This window comes from Equus asinus, chromosome 10, assembly GCF_041296235.1.
Source record: "Equus asinus isolate D_3611 breed Donkey chromosome 10, EquAss-T2T_v2, whole genome shotgun sequence".
NCBI classification, from domain to species: Eukaryota; Metazoa; Chordata; class Mammalia; order Perissodactyla; family Equidae; genus Equus; species Equus asinus.
In genome coordinates, this window is record NC_091799.1 from 32,500,350 (window position 1) to 32,524,353 (window position 24,004).

The window sequence follows — 24,004 nt, forward strand, 5'->3', positions numbered from 1 at the left end:
ACCTTATAAGCAGACCTTGAGAAGCCATTGGTGCCATTTATTATTTTGGGGGAGTTGAGGTAGTTCTCAACTAGTTGTTTGATGTCCCACTTCAGAAAATATATCTCAGCCTTCAGGTATTGCTGCTGCTAGGAACTGGGAAGTGACACGGATTTGGCAGAAATAATAAAAAAGTCTGCCGATCTTAATATAAAGCCAACTACAAAGTTACACAAATTAGGTCCCAGGATACTTGTATATAAATAAAATGATATCTTTCTAAGTAAGTAATGTGTAGGGAAAGATATTGTCAAATTAATGTGGTAACTAATTGGAGAAACTTGCTCAAAATTAATAATCAACTGCTGTGGATTTATTAGGAATATGTCTTCTTTAAAAGATTATCCCAGGACTTCCAACTCATCTGTCACTGTTCAGTCAGAGTGACAGCTTGCCGTTCAGTGTCAGCTGTTTTCACGAATATCCAATTACCTCTTCAAGTTAATTTCCACTGGGAAAAGCGCGGTCTTTGGGGTCAGACAGACCTGGTTTTGCATCTTAACTCTGTGTTGAAGAGTTGGGTGACCGTGGCTGAGTTTTTTAATATCTCTAGACCTCTTTCTTCTGTCTGAAATTTTAAGTGGAATTGGATTAAATTCACAAGTTAATCTAGTGAGAATTGGGAATTTTATTGAGTCATTCCAACTGGGAACAAGGTATGTTTCTATATTTACTCACTATCTCCTCAGGTTTTGTCTTTTCTGTTTTTTTATGCTCTGTTGTAAAGATGTGTCATGCTCTCCCCCCAGATCCTGCACATTTAGCGACCTGATTTCATTATTAGGGTTATGCTAGTTCTCTTAAAATGAATTGGGAAGTTTTCCATATTTTGTATGCTCTGGAAAAGTTTATATCACTTTGGAATTATTCTCTTCCTTTAAAGTTGGACACATCTGCTCATAAGATCTTTTAAATCTCACCCCTTTTGAGGGAGAACTCTTTGATTTGTCAGTTTCTTCTTTGATTGTTTTTTTTGGTCTGTTTATGTTTTCCACATTTTCTTGAGTCAATTTTTATAATTTATATTCCCCCCCCCCAAAAAAATATCCATTTGGTTGAGATTTTAAATATGTTAACAGAATGTCATATGGAATATTTGTTTACACTGCCTCTGGGGTTATAGGTTATATAACCCCAGGTTATTTCGATTCCTAATTTTTTCTCTCTCTTTTTAAAAATCGGTTAGCTTAGCTTGGGTTGTCTGTTTTATTACTGTTCTTTTCTCCAAAGAATAAACTCTTGGGTTTTTAAATTGTTTTGCTTTTTTCTATCTCATTAATTTTCCCCCTTAAGTTGGTTATATTGTTCTATTACTAAATTCTTGAGTTGAATACATAATTCAACTTATTTCCATTCTTTCCTGTTTGATAATAAAAGTCTTTAATGCTTTTTTTCCCTTCCGGATTTGAGCTTTGGCAGAATTCATTAGGCCTTGATACTTGCTCTCTTTATCCTTACTTTCAAGGCATGACATAATTACTATTCTGATTTTCCCTTTGATTGCAGAATTATTTATGAGTGTGTTAATATATGTTCTGTTTATCTTTACTTTCAAAGCATTATATAATTGCTATTTTAATTTCCCCATTGATTGAAGGATTAATTATAAGTGTGTTATACAAGTGGTAGGTTTTTTTTTTTTAACATTTACACTTTGTTGTTAATTTCTAGTTTTATTACATTTTGGTATTGTTTGGAGGAATTTCTTGACATTTTCTTGGGGCTTACTGTTTGGCAAAGTTTTGTGATGATAAGGCAGAGTGTTTGCTTGTAGGTAGAGTAAGATCTAGTCTTAAATCAACTCTCTGAATCAGGTTATTCACCACTTACGTTTTGTTGTTTTTTGCATACTTGGATTGCCATTTTTCTCAGTTTCTCTTAGAAATTCTAATTGCTTTGTCTCACACATTTTAATGCGATGATATTTATGTTCATGACTGATATCTTAGTTGTAGATTCTAACTTTCACTGGTAACAAATGGCTCACTTTTTCTTGTCAAATCTTTTTTGCCTTGAATTATACTTTGATGGTAATATTGGTTTTTTTGCTTTCTTTGTGCTTCTATTTGCAGGATATGCCTTGGCCCACTTTTGTTCTTAAAAGCTCTCTGGATAATATTGCTGTAGATGTCCTCTAGGAGACAGCTTCTACTGCAGACTTTCTGAGAACAGTTTTATTTTGAGTAGATAAGCAATTTACATTACTATTGTTGGTGATACGATTTTCCTTTCTTCTGTCATCCTATTTTAGTTTTTCGCTTTTTTATGCTACTTTGTTATGTCCGTTGTTCTTTTTGTCCCACAGATTTCCTTTTTCAGTGATTCAGACAGTAGAGGTTTTGCTTTTATTCTACGTTACACATTAAAAAACAAAACAAAACAAATCCTATGTGAATGTGTATTTCTCTGATTACCAGTGTTAAGACAGAACTAATGTTCACTTCTCCCTGAATGAGATACGGAAGTTAGAGTTCTGTAGTTTTCATTCCTTCCTCTCTTGCTTCCCTTATGGGATTGGTTTAATATGGCATTTTATTGCCAGCTTCTTATTTTTAATAATTTTAAACACGTATTGCGTCTTTACAGAATTCATTTTTATCTTGATTTATAGCAATATTTATAACAATTATTTAAACAATAATTTGTTTAATTTAAATCTATGTTTTAATGGTTTTTCTGCTTACTACCAGTCCTTTCACACCAAAGCTTCTCTATTTTTTCTCTGTTTTTGTCTCTCGCTGCACAATGATTTCTCTCTTTTGCTCACTGAGGAGTGGGGTACTTTCTGAGCCCTTGATTATCTGAGAATGTCTTTTTGTTGTCTTCACAAGTAAATGGGAGCTTGATCGAAGAAAAAATTCTTGGGCCGTAACCTTTGTTATCAGAATTCTGGAGGCATGTCATATTGGCTTTGGGAATTTAAAGTTTCGAAAGAGGAATTTGAAGAAGATGTGATTTAAAAAAATTCCTATGTGGATAATCTGATTTTTCAGCCTCAATATCATAGAGGCTTTTTTATGCATGAAATTCAAGACTTTAATCATTTATTCATACACATGGTAGATGTTTATTGACTACCTACTATGTGTTTGACGTTGTTTTAGGCGTTGGGAATTCAATAGTGAATGAGACAGAAATCCTTTCTTTCATGAAACTTCAGTCATGGGTGATATAAACGTTAATGTTTTTCACTAAGTTTTCCCTGTAGCCTGTGAGTTTTTGGGTCTTCAGATTTCGGTCTGTCTACATTAGGAACATTTTCTTTCATTGAATCTCTGATTATGGGATTTTTTTCATTTGTTCTTTTGGCTCTTCAAATGCTCCTATGTGGAATTTCTTGTCTGTCTGCATTGGTCTGCTATTTTCTCCTTTTTTATATCCATGTCTTTTTCCTCTGCCTTCTATGAGTATGTAGCAAGTTTGTTCTCTATGTGCATTTATGCGTATATGTATTGACATTTCTCATCTTTACTATTTTAATGCACTTTCAATTCTGTTGTTGCACTTTCATTTCCTTTTTTTTCCCTCACCTCCTTCCCTTTTTATTTCTGCCTCTCTCAACCAGGTTCTTCTCTGCAATTGCATTTTTTTCTTATCTCAGCCTTTATCTGTTTGAACCTATCTTTAAAATTTTTTACTGAAAGTGCAAACAGATGTTGCCTCGTTTTATCATTACTTTGCTCAGTATTTGCCTCCTAAGCACGATCTCCCTCTTCTTTTTTGTAGAATCATTTCATAGAGGTTTTTTTTTTTTCTTCTAGATCACTTATCCTTGGGAGATAAAAGTTTTATCTGGGTCTGACATTTCCCTCATAATAAAATGGACGGCATTCCCTTTGATCTTACTTTTTATTGGATAATGTTAGTACGCTTATTTCAGATCTCATCTTGAAGGATTTACTGCTGGTTGGACGATGCAGCCTCCTTTGGGGAGCAGCTGTGGGAAAGCCCACTGCCCTGAGCTTTCTTCTGAGCACTCTGCTGTCCTGACTGGTGAAGCTGTTGCTGTTGGGCCAGCTCAGCATTGCCTGCCTTCATTATGGTTCTGTAGCCTACAGAGGCGGCAAAGAACCAGGTCCCTCCTTCTGTCAACCCAGGCTCTCTGTCAGGTGGAACCTCCAGGTCCCTTGGCCTCCCCTTAGAAGTCCTTTCCTGTGACTGATCTCCAGTATGCTAAGGAAGGGTTGTTAGTAGTCAGAGTAGGAGTAATAGTAATAGGAGTGCATATGTCCTGGCTGCCTATCAGAATTGCCTGGTGAATTCAGAAAAAATACAGATGTCTAAGCTTTACTTCAGGTCTGCCGTGTCTGGGTGATTCAGATGTGCAGTTAGGATTGGGAACCACTGAGCTAAATGGCTCCAGTTGGAACACTCATCACTTATTTGTCCTGTGGCCTGTCCTTGCTTCCAACCCCCATCACTGTGGGTACCAGTCCTTCCTTTGAGACTTTGAGACCATAATCTTTTGCTTGGAAGGCATGTTGCACAGTAGCTCTCGGTGTCTTGCTTTCTCCTAGTCTCTTTCACGCTGTGCTAAGCAGAAACATCTTCATGTTTCTGCTTTGTGTATGGCAACCAACCCTTCTTTCCAACCCAGATGCAAATTTTGACCCATTTTTACTATTCTCAGTCACTTCTGTGAGGATTGGGGGTGGCAAGTGGGAGCCATATGCCTTTGTTCACAGTGCCATCTCTTCTTGAATTCAGACTATACTGGCTATAAGTGGGAAAATCATATTGAGATGGGAACTATGCAGACACTACTTTGGCTGTATGTTCTGTTTGTGTACAGACATATACATATATGTATGTAGTTTTTCTTACATACGTATATTTGCCTCAAAATCATATGCATGCATGTGGCAATTTTTTTATCTGATGTCCTTATGAAATCTTTAAAATAAAAGTTGTGAAGATAAAGGACAGCACATATGATAGATAGGTCTTCAAATTCTCTCTCATAACCATATTTTTACATTTTCCAATTATAGCCAAGAATATTTTCTTCCAGCTAATTGCCTTGTGCTGCATATGTCAGGGATATTTAAAATGCTGTGGACAATTCCGATTTTGAATAGAATAATTTATTGTTATCATTATTACTTCTCAGGTAGCAAAGACTCCCGTGGGAGAAATACACATAAAAGATAGTGATAAAAAGCTTCTCTCTGATAGGCATTTAAACTTTTTCTCATTCGTAGAAAATGTAAAGGCTCGTTTGTTAGGAAATTTGCTTTTCCTTGAAAATTAGCCATGGTACTCCTGGATTTTCTGTAAGCTCTGTATTTATTAAGTAACAAACCTCTTCTTTTTAATTACATTAAGAAAATAGACCACTGAAGGAATGTACTAGACTGAAGAGGCGTGAAGTGACTCTTTTTATACAGTGGTTGGAAGAAGTCTGTTCTTTGATTATTTTGCTCAGTAAAATAATGAGTAAAAATAATTTTAGTCATCTGAGTAGCTCTTGAAATACTGTCTGCTCTTGAAATACAAAAATCTTGCCTGCTCGTCTACTTTCTGGTCATCTTCTAAGTTGGAAACACCTGCTCTGAGAGTTCAACTCCCATGGTGTTTGACTTTTCTTAACCTCTTTCTTTATTCTTAGACTTTCTGGCTATTGATATACTTAACTTCGTGACATTTTACTTATGGATTGTTCAACTGATAGGATTAACTTTCTAAAAATATCACAGCTGTATTAGTTTACATGATTCCATTTGATTCTCTCAACAGCCTGTGATGTAAGAAAAGCAAAGTGGATTAGTTGATTTCACAAATAAGGAAACTGAGGTTCAGAGAGGTTAAGTGACTTAGCTGAGGTCACGCAATTCACAAGTTGCAGAGCCAGGACTTGAAGCCAAATGTATTGCTCTTGCTGTTAAACACCCCGTTGGCTCTCTTAAGATCTCAGAGTTTCGATTGTACTTGGCCATGATACATTCTGGTAAAATGATGCAGCCTTTCCATATGTTTTCTCTTATCTTTTAGAAGAAGACGATCTCTTAGAAGATGATGGAACTTTCAATATTTCAATATTTAATGAAGCTTGTTTGAAATTGAACAGGCATTCTAGGAAAGCTGGATCAGAACGAATGTACCAAGTAAGATCTCTTATGCTATCCATCAAAGAATTGTGTCACTTAAAAATTTGGGTGTTCTCCAAGAGAGGATCCAAAATTTTTAAAAATACTGACACAATAAACTTCTAGACAGTTTGATTTTATTTCTAGAGATGGATGTGAGACGTGAGATGGATGCGAGTGAAGGACTAAATGGAAGGAAGACACTGTATTTGGTGACTTGCTATCATTTTCCCTGTCTGGTATTTCACATGTGTTATATTTTATTTTAGTGCATTTAATAGTTATAGCTTATTTTGTCATCAAATTCACAATTGGATGTGTATTTTTAAGAAACTCATCACATGGCTACTGGTCCACATTTAACTTGACTTTTTAAAAATCACAAATCTGAAGTAAAATTATAAGTAAATTCAGGCAGGAACTTAGATTTGTTATTTTTGTGTCATTTTTAGTGCCTAGCAAATCATCTGGCAGAGTAGACTAAGTATTAAATTCAAATCCATTCATTCATTCATTGACCATTTACCAAAAGAAAATCAGGTATTAGGACCTCGAATTTTCAATTCAAATTAATATAAATATACAAGTAAACAGACAATGGCAATATGGTATAATAAATGCTTTGATAAAAAGTAAAGAAATGGAATGGGAGATTGTATATATGTGTCTGTATGTCTAGGTACAATTTTTTTAACAAGAAGCAAAGACTATGCTGAATCATAGAGAGTGAGTAGGAATTAACCAGATAAAAGATGTGGGGTGCGGGTGAGAAGGGCATTGTGGACAAGTAGGGGAGCATGTTGGATAATAGGGAACATGGCTCTCTTGAGCCATGAATAGAGAAAGCAAGGGAAAATAGGAAGAGATGAAGCACAAATCTGAGCAGTGGCCAGATCATGAAAAGCCCTATATCCTATAATTTTGAGTTTGGATCTTATTTTGATGTCTATGTGGAGCCACTGAAGGATTTTAAGAAGGTGAGTGAAATATTCAGCTCTTCATATTAGAAAGAACACAGGGGCTAGAAACATATTCAAGTACCCAAATAATTTAATATAAGATACAGATAATTTTTTCAAGTGAGTACAGAAATAAATGGTTCTGGGACAATTGGTTAGGTACTTGGTTAAGAAAATATATTTTCCTTACTTCGTGTCTTACAGTCAAATGATACAAGAGTTAAATTGAAAAAAAATTGCAACTTTTCTAATACGTTAGATAAAGATTAATTTAAGTAACACGTGAAATACTCCTAACAAATTCATTGGAAAAAAGTGAACATTCAAAGGCAGCTTGCAAAAGAGAATGTACATATTGCCAAAACACACATGAACACATTATGCCTCACTAGAAAGAAGAAAATAACAAACCATGAGAGACCCTGATTCTTCTATAAACTTGGAGAAAATACTGTTACACACAGTACATCTGTCAAACTTGTATCTATCAACAACTTTTAGAAGTGTACTATAATTAATTATTCAGACATACACAGAAAGAGTAAGCTGTTCTCTGAAGCTTTATTTGTAATAGAGGAAATTGGAAACATCTTAAATGTCCATCAGTAGAGGTTTGGTTTGGGGCTGGCCTGGTGGCGCAGTGGTTAAGTGCGCACATTCCACTTTGGCAGCTTGGGGTTTGCAGGTTCGGATCCCGAATGCGGACATGGCACCGCTTGGCAGGCTATGCTGTGGTAGGCATCCCACATATGAAGTGGAGGAAGATGGGCATGGATGTTGGCTCATGGCCGGTCCTCCTCAGCAAATAAAGGAGGATTGGCAGCAGATGTTAGCTCAGGGATAATCTTCCTCAAAAAAAAAAAAGAGGTTTGGTTAACTAAATAATCATGCATTCATCTGATTGAAAACCATGCAGACTTGAAATACGTTCACTTCACCCTGGACAGCATCTGCTGCTGTTGACCAGACATTCCAATTGAAATAGTGTCTCTTTCTCCTGTTAGTTTGACCCCTCTCCATTTCCTTCATAAGATTCCCTTCCTCTGCCTTTCCCTTAAATTCGATTACCATCAAGGTTGTGACTTGCTTGTTCTCTTGTCATTCTGTACCCCTATTTGGGTCCTCTTACCCAATATCTTGACTTCCTTAACTATCTCCATGCTGGAGGCTCCTACATCCATTTCTTCAGGGCTAATCTATTCTGTAAGCTCTAGGCCCTGTACTCCTTGACGAGCTTCTTGTGCTTTCTTTTGCGTTGTGTCCTCATGTATGTGACCCTCCTACCTGCAGTGTCCTTACTCTACCTGGCTAACTCATGCTTATCCTTCAAAGCTCAGCTCAGTCATCTGAGCTGGAAGGTCTTCACTGACCTCCTGCCCGAAATGCTGTTCCTGCTATCTGAATGGTTTTTCCTACCCTGAACTTTCACATCCCCAACTCACCTGGTTAATGCTAATTTCTCCTTCAGTCCACAATTAAGATAGAGAAAGCTTCCTTCATCCCCAAAGAGGAGAGTCAGGTGTCCCTCCAGAGCGCTCCTGCAGCCTCACGTGTTGTAACACCTATCTCTGGGAATTTTATTTGCCTGGATACTTATGTGTGAGTTCCTTGAGGTTAGGACCTGTGTCTTACTTGCCATTTATACCCAACACTGTATACTCTAGTTGGCAAGTATAGCCACTCTATCTATTTATAGACTGAATTAATGACAGAGAAAAAACTTTGTAATACAGTTAAGTAAAATGACTATATCATAAAATCATGCATACAGCATGATTCAAAGTTTGTAGCTAGAAAGTAATTTTCTTGTTTATAGACTAAATTACATGGAGTTTAGGATGAGACTGACTTTGTAGAAATGCAACCTACATAGCTGTGAGGTTTTCTCTAGCAGATGGCAGCAGCCTGAATGTAGAAGTGGTGAGTCAAACATCTGGACTGACCTGGTGTTCTGAGTTTTCTAGAATGAGTGGAATTGAGAACAAAGGGGCAAGGGTATTGAGCGTATTGGGCAAGAGAAAAGTGAAGTGATAGACAATGGTATCTGATATAGATGGGGAAGATGAGGATGGGGGTGGTGGAATACTGGTAGAAAATCAAGAGTGAGGAAATCTTGGGGGGTTTCTTGAGAGAGATCAGGCATAGTGGGGGTGAGTAGTCCAGAAGAACAGGGGATTGCAAGATCGTGGTGGAGCAGCTCTGAGGGTGATACAGTCTGGGATGTGGCCATGGATATGAGTAGCTAAAGTGGAGTGGAGAAACTTCATAGTATTGAGCTCAAGGAACTCTGAGGCCAAGTTTTAATGGCTTATCTATAAGGACCCTTAAGTTACCCCAGAGAATGCTAAGAATTAGGGGAGAGAGGACTCACCTAATAAACCAGTGTCTGGCTCTCGGGTCATGGAAGAATGACTGTGATAAGGAGGCATAGAGGGTAATATAGCTAGTGACATGAGCATCAAAGGAAACTCTAAACACATGGACGTGCAGCTAAAACACGGGTTGATCAAGAACTGATTATATTACTTCTGAGACTTTCACATATGTTTTCCCTTATAAATGCCTATGTTACATATGCATCTTGAGTTGGCAATGGATGGAGTATTATTGGGTTAACAGTGTGTGTGATGACTCCACGGAACAAAACCTCTTTTTCCCAGAGCTCTGATAGGAAGGATCGAGTGAATACCTTTGCCCAGTTGCTTTGAATGCATAATTTGGAATAGTCTTCATAAAGTTTAAAAACTCTATTCCATGAGTCTTGTCTATGGATTCCTTAAGAATGAAAAGAAATTAAAAGAACTTTGCCCAGTAGCTTCAGTGCAATCTCCTTTCCCTGGGTGGATGTTAAGGGATTTCCTTAGAGTTGTCTGACATTTTGTTCCTCTGAGATGTAGTTATTCATTTTTTCTCTGTCTTTCTTTCTTTCTTTCCTCCTTTCTTCTTTCCTCCCTTCCATCCTCCCTCCTCCCTTTTTTTTTTTTGCTGGGAAAGATTTGCCCTAGTCTAACCTCTGTTGCCAATCTTCCTTTTGTTTTCTTTCTCCAAAGCCCCAGGATATAGTTATATATTCTAGTTTTAGATCCTTCTAGTTTTTTTATGTGAGCTGCCACCACAATCATGGCTACTGACAGACAAGTGGTGTGGTTCTATGCCTGGGAACCGAACCCAGGCTGCCGAAGTACGGTGTGCTGAACTTTGGTTATGCATTTTAAGTGTAGTCCTGTAGCTGGTTGAGGGGGAAGTTGAATAGGATAGGTTAGGGTAGCTTTGGAAAGTCCTTCCCCAGTTCAGCTTGCTATTATATTAAAAATAATTCTCAGTGCTGGCCCCGTGGCCAAGTGGTTAAGTTCGTGCACTCTGCTTCCACCCAGGGTTTTGCCAGTTCGGATTCTGGGCATGGACCCAGCACCACTCATCAAGCCATGCTGAGGCAGCATCCCATATGCCACAGCTAGAAGGACCCACAACTAAAAAAATATACAACTATGTACTGGGGGGCTGTGGGGAGAAGAAGGAAAAATTAAAAAAATAAAAATAAAATCTTAAAAAAAATAATTCTCAGTGGGTGAGGACAAATAGAAGGAAGCTTCTTGCTTTATCTTCATTTTGCTTATAGTCTAGACATCTGCAAGCCAACACAGAATTTAATGCAACGCTTTCTTTTAATCTCATGACAGTTTAAAGTTCTGGGTCTAAGGCGGTATCTGAATAATTTCTACCATGCAACATCATTTAACTTCACAACGAGGGAACAAGCGTCAGTAGTGTGTTTAGATCTGTACCCAGCAACTGATTACACCGTGAATATTACCCTACTGGGGTCTCTGGAGCAGCACTCAGTGCAAATGACGATAACAACCACACCTACAGGTAGGTGTCAATGTCTTTCTGTTTTTCAGGACAAGTCAAATATGTGAATTGAAGTGGACAAGGTGGGGAGTGTAAAGAATGCGAGTCTAGGAGTCAAGAGACTTGGGTTCTAGTTCTAGCAAACTACCAGCTTTGTCTGGGGTTCAAGGTGCCTGAATCTTACCACTTCTCCCCTTCCCTAAAGAGGCTCCAGCTCATAGAGGGTACAGACCAAGAGAGGACTGATTTACTCTGTTCCCTGGTAGTGATAGATTGAGAATACTATAAGGCCTCCCAGCTCTCACCCCAGATTTAAGACAGCTGAGCCCTAAGGTACTCATTACAGACAATTAGGACCAACTTCCAGGAGATCAGAAATGTGAACCTCACTGTGTTGAGCGCTGGTAGGACAAAGAAGCCTCATGACTGGGCCCTATATGAGCACATGACCTAGAGAACGGTGGCCTGGTGAAAGTCAGCTTCCTTAGAAAGGCCTTGTGGCTTCGTGAGGAAGCCATAGAGAGACCAGCTGTGTCAACCTCACAGCTCTCCCTAGTGGAAAGGGGCACGGGAGTCTCTACGATTTCTTTAGGTCTTTAATCCATTGGGTTTAGCAGACAAATTTATGGGCAACCAAGCAAAGAGACAGCCCCTTTTGAAGGAAAACAGTAGAATAGGGTAGGTCCTGCTCCTGCCTTCCTGAGGCCTCTCTCCCATGCTCACCATGCTCTTTGTGGGTCAGGGGTGCGTACTCTGGCCCTTGTGCTTGGAAGACTCTGAAATGTGTTAGATATTACTGAGGGCCATGTAGCACCTGAGGATGAAAATTCACTTTTTATTCTGTTTTCCATCTCAGATTTTGCGTTGTCCTATATGGATCAACAGAGCTGGCATAGTGAACACCTCATCACAGCATAAACCTAACCCCAAAATACATCCCCAGCTATAGAAAATGCTCACAGTTGGAATATGAATTTCCTCCAATTATTAACTTCTCAGAGAAATTATAGTGTAAAAATAGAATCCATCTCCTCTTGTAAATTAAACCACAAAGGCATTTAAGTCCCAGATTCTTTCCTCCCCAGTGTCTTCTCTGCTTGGCCTCAGCCGGAGCGGTCCCACTGAGATGGAGAGTGGTTCTAGCTGTTACATCCTAGAAAGCTTGTTTTGTAATAGATGGTACTCCTTTGGTACCTCCAAAGTTGAATTAATCTTGTTCCAAGTTTTATTTTCCTATTTCTCGATATGAGTCCTAGAGATACAAAACTTAGAAAGAAAAGCAAAATTATATGATGGTTGCTCAACATTGTGAATGTAGTAAATGTTACTGAATTGTAGGCTTTAAAGTGGTTATTTTTATGTTGTGTGATTGCAGCTCAATTTTTCTTAAAAAAACCATTGGATTAGCTACGTTCTTTTTGCACCTGGGCCTCAGTTACCTTCCGAGTGATTATTATATGACTAAACAAGTAAAGTGTTTAGGAAAGTTCCCAGCACATAATAATGATGATGACAATAATAGCTGCATTTCTTGAGTGCTAAAAATATGCCAGGCACTGTTCAAAGTGCTACCCTTGGGTCAACTCAAACCTACCAAACCTTCGGAGGAAGGCCTTACTATTATCCTTGTTTTGCAGATAAGGATCATGAGGCGCAGAGAAGTTAAACAGCTTGTCTAAGATCATACAGCTAGTGAGGGGTACAACTAAGATTTGAACACAGGCAGTCTGGCTCCAGGGCCCTCCTTCTTAATCAGTACTGCTTCTCACTAAATATTTAGTTATTAAATAGAAAAAAGCAAAATTCTATTCCCAGAATCCAGTGCATACTCAGTCTAGACCCACTTTGCTTTTGTCAACCTTGGACTCTGAGCAAAAACTTCAAACGCCACGGACACATAAAAGCATCCACTTGATAAGTGTTTATTTCTTGCCTACTATGTGTCAGGCAGGTTCTGATAGCTGACAATGTAGGAGCGATAAAAGAGTCCCAGCTGTCGTGGAGTTGGAATTGTGGGATCAGGGAGAATACAGATTAACCAATAAGGAAATTTATCATCTGTTAGGTGGGGCTAAGTATTAAGATGAAGAATACAGCATCACAAAGGGAGTGACAATTGATGATGAGAGAAGCCCTCTATTATAAAATGACATTTAAGTGCAGAGCTGAAGGAAGCCAGGGAGTAAGCATGCATAGTGAGAACACCAAGTGACAAGGTCTTGAGGCAGGCATGTCCTTACCATGTTCTAGGAATGTCAAGGAAGCCACTATGGCTGGAGCAGAGTGAGCTGGAGAAACTGGTAGAAGATGAGGTCTAAACTCTAGCTTACATGTAATGAAAGACCCATGGTGTCAAGTGTAGAAAGTAAGTCCATTGTTACCTTCTCCTTGGCAATGTGGTCCCTAAATTACCAGTAGTAAGAATAATCTAGCACGTGATGCTTCAGCCTCTCCAGGTTACCAAGCAGTCTGGAGTCTGCCGCCTGTGAATTTAAAGTGAGTCTGGAAATCTCTTTCTCATGAGCTTACTTGGCTTCCTATATGTTTTGGGGGAAGGGAAACCCACTCTCCTTGAAAATTTTAGAACTTTGCACTGGTGGCTCCAGGTCTTTCATGGTGCCCGTCCCAAGTATTTAGAACCTTTTCATTCTCATTTCTCCTTTAAGCCCTGTCTCTACCCATCCTCCACTGTTGCTGCAGATCTTTATCTGTTTGGTGAAAGGGCCTCCTTGCTCTGTGGGCAGGGTGCCCTACATTTATAGTAGGAAGCTCTTCAAGTGAAAAACGTTTTGTCTGCCCCGGTCGCAACCCCAACTTCCTACTCTTTTCTCTGAATTTCTCTATCCCCAGAAAGATCCCAAGAACTGTTTTAGTGCTGAGCCCCTTGGGCTCCTGTTATTGAATGCCTTGCCTCTGAGTCCTGCTTCCTGGTTGGGAGGTTTCATATTTGTCTCCCCTGAAGAATTACCCTCAGCAGATTCTTGAGCTGCTGTGGAGTTTCTGGACCCCGTGCTTTCACTGGTCTAACGAGGGCCAGGAAGTCCCTTAGGTTAGTGGTTTTTCATCCGAGCCCCACCTTTCCTTAGAACTGAGTTTCGAAGACTTGACCCTCCTGTGCTTCTTTGATGGGAACTGAAGCATTCCTTCCTGCCACAGTTCCTTTTCTGCATCAGAGAGATAAACCTCCAGGGTTCCAGTTCCCTCTGAGTATTCCTACTGTTCCAGGAGGCCCAGCTGAGCTGTAAGCTTTTAACCTGCCGTCCCAGTTGTTTTGTTCCTTCTTTATCCCCAGATCTGGCTAATACCTTTTGCTAGGTCTTAGTATTTTCCTTCCTTATGTTTGCTTTTTGTTTTCATACTTAGATTTTTGTTCTCCTAACATATTACTTTGGATTCTGCCAGTGAGGTCTCCATAGAGAGAAAATGATGCCAGAGAGTTCTGGATCTGCCACAAACATCCAGCATTCAAATAAATCCTGCCCACGTTGACTTTCATTAGGAGGCATTTATTTCCATTAAGTTCAGCCTATAACCCAGGCCTAGGCTTGATCAATCGTCATCCTCCCTGGAGCCCCCTTAATACGTCTCTACTTTTCTGTTCCTTCTCTTCAAGTTCTAACTCTGTACATTTCCCAGTCACTCCTCCTTATAGCCTGTGCTATACCTGCTCTCCCATCTACAAGAACAGTGTCACCTTGAAACTAATTTAATGATGCTTGAAGAATTCCACACTGATCTTTCTAGTTTTTCTCTTTTTAAATATGTCCACATTTTCTCTAATTTCTATATGTAGTATCACAATTCCAGTTATTGAGGAGTTCCTCATTAATGCTTTCTTTGTGTTCCCTATTTAAAACTTTAAGAGGACCCTTCTTGATATATTAATACTTGGATCTGGGTACCCTTTGGGGGGGGGTTGTCATTTTAGTCTGTTCTCCAAAATAGTCCCTTTGTTCTTCTCTTTGATGATTTTGAGCCACTTTCTCTGACCTAGTAAATCTTATCTTTTCCAGTCTCTTTAGAGCAGTTATGTTTGGACATATCTCCTTTTCCTTGTCATACTTTTCTAGCTGGGCCAATATGATTTTAAATTTTCTTCCCCTTCTTGGTGTGATTTCCTTCACTTTATTTCATTCTCTTCTACTCTTGGCCTATCTGCAAGACCAAGACCTGTTTTGTAAACTGATTTTATTTTATTTTTCAGAGACTGGGCAAATCTTATTTCTGGAAACAGATGGTTCTAGGCATGCACCTTTTAGAATTCCTTCTTAGCCCTTGAGTTTGCAATAATCCCACTGGATTTTATCTCCTTCAACCCAAGAAGAATCCCTGCTGGAGAATCCTCAGTCTGGGCATCTGTAAAACAAATAATCCAAAGCAATTTGAGAGCCTGTGGTGTTGGGGCGACTCCTGAACCTGTAGACAAACCATGGATTCAATCTTTTTGCACTTCTCTCTTCCAAAGAAGTTAAAGAGGAACAGAATTTTGGGCAGCTGATCTACTGCTGTCTGCTAACATCCAGCTTCCCAAAATGCTCTCTAAATCAGCGAAAGTCTCCCACTCTGCTCTCTTTGTGCTTTGCAAACTTTAGCAGACATAGGTCATCTGGAGAGCTTCTAAAACTCAGGTTCCTGGGCTCCATCCCAGAGGTTCTGATTCAGTAGGTCTGGAGTAGGGACCCCAAATTTTCATTTCTAGCAAGTTCCCAGGCCTTGCTTGTGCTGCCAACCCATATTTTGAGTAGCACTGCTCTAACCACAAAGACCTTAGCTACCTCTGGGCAATTTAAAGCCCTCACTTGAAGGTAAGGACATGATAAAAAGAAAGACAAAATAAATAAGTAAGAAGAGAAAGAAAGAGAGAGGCAAAGAAAGAAAACGAAAGTAGCCAAAATAATTCTGTCTGCTTATGCCTAAGAAACCTGTGTCCTGAAGCTTTGCCTGATTTGTGACGTCTTCCTGATAGTCGAACATCTCCCCTATCTGTTCCTGCAGTTCCAGCTGCATCTTCCCCCGTGGTGCTTTGCTCCCTCTGGCAGCTCTTGTCTTTAGACTCAAGGTCCCAATCAGTGTATTCACGTTTCGCAGGTGGGAGAGACTGAATCTTACCCCTCCTTTCCACCTGAGGCTGCACAGGATTAACAGACTGACACATGAGAAGTAAGGTATTAACTTTATTGCCTGGGTAGGTTCCCAGGAACCACTCCCCACACAGCGTTTCTGGTAAAAGCTATATTGGAGAATGAGGCTTAGATATGTGGTCAAATGGGGCTCCCTACTTCCTTTCCCCCAGAAGTATGAGCAATTGGATCTGTAAGGGAACCTCACCTGGCTCACCCACCCAACCTCAGGCTGAGATGCCGAGGAAATGGCAGTGGGCAGACTGCTTTCTCACCCACTAAGAAATGCTACCCAAGGAATGGTAGTCTTCTACCAATGATTACATATTTACTGTTCTGTCTTTGAGGATTAGTGAATTGGGAGTGGAGAGAGGCCAAAATTTTCCTTTCTTTATGGAAATGGGAAGACAGGTAAATAAGTGTGTTACCTTTAACACACTTGAGCAAGGTAATTGACCTCTGTGATGTTAGAGGGTTGCCCAGGAAAGATCCATTCTAGTTCTGGGAGTCTCTGATAGGGAGGCAATTTTAGGTTCCTTCAAATTCGTTTATTTCAGCATCCAAATTTCTTGACTGATTTGTTTATCATCATTTCATTTATGTATTCAATTTTGTGTTCTTATTGATATATACCACTTCATATAGTAAGAGTTTGATTATTATTTGTGTCAAACATTTCTCCTGTTTTATAGTTTCTTTTAATTTTTTATGGTGTTTTTGACATAGAAAAGTTTTAGATTTCTATGCAGTCAAATCTATTAACCTTTTCCTTTGTGATTTATTACATTAATATTAATATAGGATTTTTTTTAAAACAAAAGAGTATTTATTTATATCCCATCTTATTTCTAGGAAAGACTTTGAGTGACCTGCAGGGGTATATGAAATAAAAGATAATAAATTATATATCTAAGCTAAAGAAGAAAGAAGAGAAAGACAAGGACACAAAAGAAGATGTAGGAATAAGGTTAAGAATAATTCGTATCCTTCTAGCCTATTTACTTGTTCATTAGTGGCTCACAAATTTAAGTCTAAGTTTTCACCCCATCCAGTTAGAAAGGGAGCCATCACATTGTCCATAGGTCACAACAAAGTAATGTGTTTTGGGAGAAGTAGAATTTTCTCAACACTGAGATCAGATGAGAATTTCTGATTCCAGGGGGTTTCATAAATAGTACAGTATTTCAGCAGCGTTTTATGAGGATTTCATGAGGCTGTTTCTTATATTGCTCCGCAGTGTGGCTCGTTGTGTTACAGAAAAGCACAATTCAGTGTGGGGTGGACAAGGAAAGACGCCTTAGGAGTGCCTGTGCTCTGCTAATCAGGCGTGATTCAGGGGTAGGATTAGGTTATTTTCGATGATTTGGAGGAATGGCTGGAATCCATGTTTTTCAAGCCATGTTCCCTAAACCTTGTTTCTCTTCATTCTGATTTGATAAATAGTTGGTGTCACTGAGCTGGAGACTGTCCTCTCTCATCAGTACCCAGGGAGCAGTTCTGTGTTGCCAGTTGAATCACAAGGACTTGTGCCCAAATAGGACGCTGACCACTTCCGTTAGGAGGCTGAGCGTCGGGAGCTGGGCTGACAGAATGGTTTGAATTTTCCCTGCATGGATGGATGAGCGATTGAATCCCCCACATTCCTCTCCAGATAATATGGCCACATACTTTTAGGCTGGAAATTTTAAGGCAGCTGTAACCAGATACCAAATTTGTCTTAAGAAAAATTTCAACCTAATAACAGTAAAACTCCCAAGTTTGAACAATTTTATATGCTCTTGTTCCCTCTAAGATAAACTGTTTGAAAAATGTGCATCAAGGACAACTAAAAGATAATAAAACGCTGCTGCTATTTATAGAGCAGTGATAAAAATAGTCACTTTGTGTTCAAAATAGTTGATTTGTAGCCCTTTTTTCTGACAGTATTTACCTTACAAAGCCAACTGTCTATTTAGGCTGTTCCTAATTAGAGGTTTTAAAACCATATCATTTATGAGTAAGGGAATGCTTGTTTTTCTATCCTCTTTAGCAGATGATTGCACGCATTTAGATACTTCTAAAATAGTGTTGGTAAGTTAGAAAAAAATCCAAAGAATGGGGAGGAGAATAGTCTTCCTTCTATCCCCTGGGAGAAACCTGTAACTGTTAAGGTGGCTTATCATACCGGTTTTCTAACAGCGTGCATAATCTGAGATCTGTGTCAACCTTATAAAACTTCCCCCGTAGCTGATTCCTGCTCACAGAATCGAAGTCCAAACAAAATAAAGACCATAAATAATTTAACATCATTTCTGATGTTTCCCCACAAAATGATAAATATTCTAACGGTATTCCATGGTAGAAGAATTATGTCTGAAGTCATCCTGCTTCTCTTAAAAGCCATCCGTCTGAGAAACTCATACTTGCAGGTGGTCAAGCTAGAAATTGGCATATATTTTGCAAGGAATATCCAATCATTTGTAATGTGCCCTAAATGGGGAGAGTAAATGCTGGTTCTTTTTAAAGATAAGATACTGATATCGTAGATCCAGCTAGGTAGGACAGTACCCGTGGGGGTAAATAAGGATGAATAAATTATTTAGAATTGGAGCCCTTCGCTAAATAGGTCCTAAATGGCTCTGGAGGCAATAGGTTGGCTCATCTCATTCTTTTCAGAACTACCATATTCTAATCATGTGTACAGACAACAAGGCTCCAAGGCTGAACTCAGAGAAAAGATCTATGACTTCTTAGTCTAAAATGTCCATTAATACAATGCAAAGGAAAGCTAGCTACAAGATATTCTTTTTTTATTTCATTTCCTTGTAACTTTTTAATTTGATATAATTTCAAATTTCTCCGTCTTGTTCGTGCCCCCTCTCCGCTCTGCCCCCCCCCCCCCCCCCAAGCCCTGCCCTCTTTTCTCTCTCTTTCCCTCTTTCTGAAATAAATCCCACTTGGTCATGGTGTATTATTTCTTATATGATGTTGGATTGTGTTCACTAATATTTTCTTTAGGATTTTGGCACCAATATTTATAAGTGATATTGGTTTATAGCTTCCTGTCTTTTTGGTACCATTTTAGCAGCTTTAGGCGTTCGTATTTTCTTTGCTTCCTAAAAAGAACTGGAAAGGTCTCCTTCATTATTGTGCCCTTCATTATTTGAAACGTTTCCTTCATTATGATGATTCATGTAGCATTTGATCTTCTGGTCTCAGATGCTTTGGTAGAATTCCCCTCTGAAACCCTCCGGGCCTGGGGTTTTTCTGTGGAATAGTTCCTTGATAACTTTCTCAATTTTTTTTCTATGGAAATTGGTCTGTTTAAGCTTTTTACATCTAATGGGGTCAGTTTTGGCAAACTATCTTCTTATTTCATCCATGTTTTCAAATTTATTTGCATAATGGTCTGCAAAGTAGTTTCATTTAACTTTTTGAGTTTTCTTCTGTTTCAATGATTATTTCTCCCTTTATTTCTAGTTTCTTCCTTTTTTCCAGATTAAGTTAGCTAGTGGTTTGTCTATTTTATTAGAGTTTTCAAAAAGCCAAGATTTTGTTTTAGTAATTAGATCTACTATTTTTTCCCCCCTGTACATCAGGGATTAGCAAATTATGGCCTGTGGGCCAAATCTGGGCTGTCACCTGTTTTTATAATGAAGTTTCATTGGAACACAGCCAAGTCATTCATTTATGTGTTGTCGGTGGCTGCTTTTGTTCTATGAGGGCAGAATTGAGTAGTTGTGACAAAACTGTCTGGCCCCGAAAACCTAAAATATTTACTGTCTGACCCTCTATAGAAAAAATTTGCTGACCCTAGCTTTACATCATTAATTTCTGCTTTCATATTTATTATATCCTTTCTTATGCTTTGATTTGCTTTATAAAAGTAGTTGCATTTTATCTTCATTATGAATTGTGTTTTTTTGCCTTAAAAAGTGTCCTTCTGTCATATTTAATGCGTATTGACTTGAATTCTACTTATATCAAGATTGCCACCCCTACTTTCTTTTATAAAAATTATTTTATTGAGATCAAATTGGCTTACAACATTGTGGTAAATTTCAGATATTCATCACTATATTTCAGTTTCTGTATAAACTGCATCATTTTCACCATCAATAGTCCAGTTTTTATTTTTTTTAAAGATTGGCACCTGAGCTAACATCTGTTGCTAATCTTTTTTCTTGTTCTTCTTCTTCTCCCCAAAGCCCCCCAGTACATAGTTTTAGATTCTAGTTGTAGGGGCTCTGGTTGTGCTATGTGGGATGCTGCCTCAGCATGGCCTGATGAGCGGTGCTGGTCCACGCCGAGGATCCGAACCGCTGAAACCCTGGGCCGCCAAAGCAGAGCACGCAAACTTAACCACTCGGCCACGGGGCCGGCCCCTCAATAGTCCAGGTTTTATCTGTCACCATACATATGTGCCCCTTTACTGCTTTTTCCCTTCCCCACCCCCTTTTCTGGTAACCACTAATCTGTTCGCCTTATCTACGTGTTTGCTTATTCATCTTCCACATGTGAGTGAAATCATTCGGTATTTGTGTTTCTCTGTCTGACTTATTTAGCTCAGCATAATACCCCCAAGGTCTATCCATGTTGTTGCAAATGGCACAATTTTGTCTTTTTTATGGCTGAGTACTATTCCACCATATATATATATATATATATATATACACAATAATACAATATATGTGTATATATATACCACATCTTCTTTATCCATTCATCCATTGATGGGCACTTGGGTTGCTTCCACATCTTGGCTATTGTGAATAATTCTGCATTGGACATAGGGGTGCATATATCTTTTTGAATTATTGATTTCATGTTCTTTGGATAAATATCCAGTAGTGGGATAGCTAGATGGTATGGTATTTCTATTTTTAATATTTTGAGAAATCTCCACATTGTTTTCCATAGTGGCTGCACCAGTGTGCACTCCCACCAGCAGTGTATGAGGGTTCCCTTTTCTCCTCATCCTCCCCAACACTTGTTATTTCTTTTCTCGTTAATTATAGCCATTCTGCTGGGTGCGAGGTGATATCTCATAGTAGTTTTGATTTGCGTTTCCCTGATGATTAGTGATATTGAACATCTTTTCACATGCCTTTTGGCCATCTATATATCTTCTTTAGAAAAACGTCTCCCCATTTTTTGATCGGATTGTTCAATTTTTTGTTGTTGAGTTGTATGAGTTCTTTATATATTTCGGAAATTAACCCCTTATTGGATATATGATTTGCAAATATTTTCTCCCAGTTAGTGGGTTGTGTTTTCATTTTGTTCATGGTTCCCTTTGCCGTGCAGAAGATTTTTAATCTGATGTAGTCCCACTTGTTTGTTTTTTCTTTTGTTTCCCTTGCCTGAGTAGACATGGTATTCGAAAAGATACTGCTAAGACTGATGTCACAGAGTGTACTACCTATATTTTCTTCTAAGAGTTTTATGGTTTCAGGTCTTACATTTAAGTCTTTAATCCATTTGGAGTTAATTTTTGTGTAGAGTGTAAGATAATGGTCTGCTGTCATTCATTTGCATGTGGCTGTCCAGTTTTCCCAACACCATTCATTGAAGAAACTTTCCTTTGTCCATTGTATGTTCTTGAGGATTGCCACCCCTACTTTCTTATGGTTACCATTTGTCTGCTACACTGTTGTCCGTCACTTTACCCTTAGCCTTTCTGAATCGCTTTGTTTTAGGTATCCCTCTAGTATACGGCATATAGTTGGATCTTACATTATGAGACAAATTGAAAATCTTTTTTGTTTTTTAATACATAAGTTAAATCCATTTACAGTTATTGAGAAGACTGATATGTTTGAACTCAACTCTGTCCTATTATTTTATAACAACTGTGTGTATTATGTTGTATTTTCTGTATTTCTTTCTCTATATGATGTATTTTCTTGCTGCTTTACTTTATATATATAAAAACATATAAAATTATATCTTATATATAAAATTACATTATATATTATAATATTATAAATATATAATGTTTTTAGGAAGGTTTAGATATATTTTTTTCTGATGCTACTTTTGTACCTTTTTAACAGTGCCTGTCTCCTGTTTTCTTATGTAACTTTTCACCTTCTGGTTTATCAGTTTTTGTTTTTTAGGAAGATTAGCCCTGAACTAACTGCTGCCAATCCTCCTCTTTTTGCTGAGGAAGACTGACCCTGAGCTAACATCCGTGCCCATCTTCCTCCACTTTATATGTGGGATGCCCACCACAGCATGGCTTGTCAAGTGGTGCCATGTCTGCACCTGGGATCCGAACCGGTGAACCCCGGGCCGCCGAAGCACTTAACCGCTGTGCCAGCGGGCCGGCCCCTGGTTTATCAGTTTTTAATGACATACTTTAATTGCAGTTATTACCTGTATGCATTCAAATTAGTCTATTCTGTTTTTCTTTCTTTTTATCCTGTCTCTTCCAAATTTTTCAGTTGCCTTATTTCTACTTTATCAGAACACACCATCTGTATTTTATTCTTCCACCTTGCCTTGCCTTTGCTTTCATCTTAGATCTACAATTTAATATATCAGATGCTCCCCATCAGTCTTTGCTGAAGTTTCTCTGGTTACTTCTTGGATGAAGCTCATCTTCTAGTAAATTCTTCAACAGTACAGTATTCTCTGACTTATTGCATGTTTCAAACTGTTTCCTTATAGCCTTGATACTTGAAAGATAACTTGGCTGGATATAAAAATCTTGGTTCACACTTTCTTGGTTTGAGTTCCCTTAAAATTCAGTTCTTTTGTTGCCTTGCTTTTTATATAACTTTTGAGAAGTCTGGTGAAGCTTAATTCTTTTGCCTTTAGATCTTATTTGTGTATTTATTTGAGTGGAGATGCTGAGGATTTTTTCTTTATCTTCAAAGTCCAATAGTTTCACTTGGATAAGTCTTAGGGTTGATTGTTCTGAGTGAGCTTTCTCAGGTATCCGATGGGTCCTTTCAGTATTTATATTCAGGTCTTTTTATTTTTATAAAGTTATCTTGGATTATAGTTCTAAGTATTAATTCTGTTTCAGTGTTTTTCTTCTTTAGAGACTTTAATTATACATATGTTGGATCTTTGCCTATATTCCATTTCAACTGCTTTATTTTTGATCCTTTTAAATCTCATTTTTATTCTTTTTGGTTGTTTTCCTGTATTTCTTCAGTGTTCCTTATTAAATCTTAATTCTAATCTATTCTTCTTTCAGCACCGTAACATTTTGACATTACTTCTGACATAAATTTGTCTTCTTCTTTTGTTTCTTTTCTGAATTCAGTCATTTTTGTTTCATTTCCTCCCTGCTTTCTGTCCATTTCTCTTCTTAGTTTTTGAGTTTCTGACGTAAGTTTTCGTCATACCCTCACTGCTTATTTAAGGTTATTTATTTCAGTTTATTGTGTTACAGGGTTTTTTTTTCCCCCTAGTTTGTGGGTTTAAAAAAAATGGAGTTTTTCACAAGCTAAAATGTTTTGATTATAATCTTCTTGTATTTTAATGCACACTGCTTTTGTCTATTAATCCCATGGACAGAATTGGTAGTTTAGGATGGTTAATAAGATTTTTAGGTTAAGAGTGCCCTCTTCTGTCTGTGACTGAAGTGCAGTTTCTTTTTTTTTTTTTTGGAGGAAGATTAGCCCTGAGCTAACTATTGCCAGTCCTCCTCTTTTTTTCCTGAGGAAGCCTAGCCCTGAGCTAACATCCGTGCCCATCTTCCTCTACTTTATATGTGGGACGCCTACCACAACATGGTGTGCCAAGTGGTGCCATGTCTGCACCCGGAATCCGAACTGGCAAACCCCCGGCTGCCGAGAAGTGGAGCGTATGAACTTAACCGCTGCACCACCAGGCCAGCCCCCAAAGTACAGTTTCTTTAAAGGATATTTTTGTTAATTTTTGGTGAGGGTGGAGATGAGTTGTGTGTTCTTCTGTTTTGGGGTTCTCTTTTATCTTGTAGGATCTTGCATTTCCC

The 24,004-nt window shown here is 38.4% G+C and overlaps 1 protein-coding gene across 11 annotated transcripts in view; it reads left to right on the forward strand.

The window, feature by feature from the left end:
* The window catches only part of SUSD1 (sushi domain containing 1), a 130,180-nt gene that overhangs the window by 63,118 nt on the left and 43,058 nt on the right, over positions 1-24,004 (forward strand). For 10 of the 11 annotated variants that reach the window (XR_011506287.1, XM_070518978.1, XM_070518973.1 and 7 more), the window contains 2 exons: positions 6,031-6,143; positions 10,765-10,957. The exons of the other annotated variant lie outside the window; for it this stretch is intronic. Coding sequence is in view for 9 of the 10 variants with exons in the window: in XM_070518978.1 (XP_070375079.1) it covers positions 6,031-6,143; positions 10,765-10,957 (306 nt within the window). In the remaining variant the exon portion in view is untranslated. The remainder of the gene's footprint in view (positions 1-6,030; positions 6,144-10,764; positions 10,958-24,004) is intronic. 11 annotated transcript variants of the gene reach the window in all.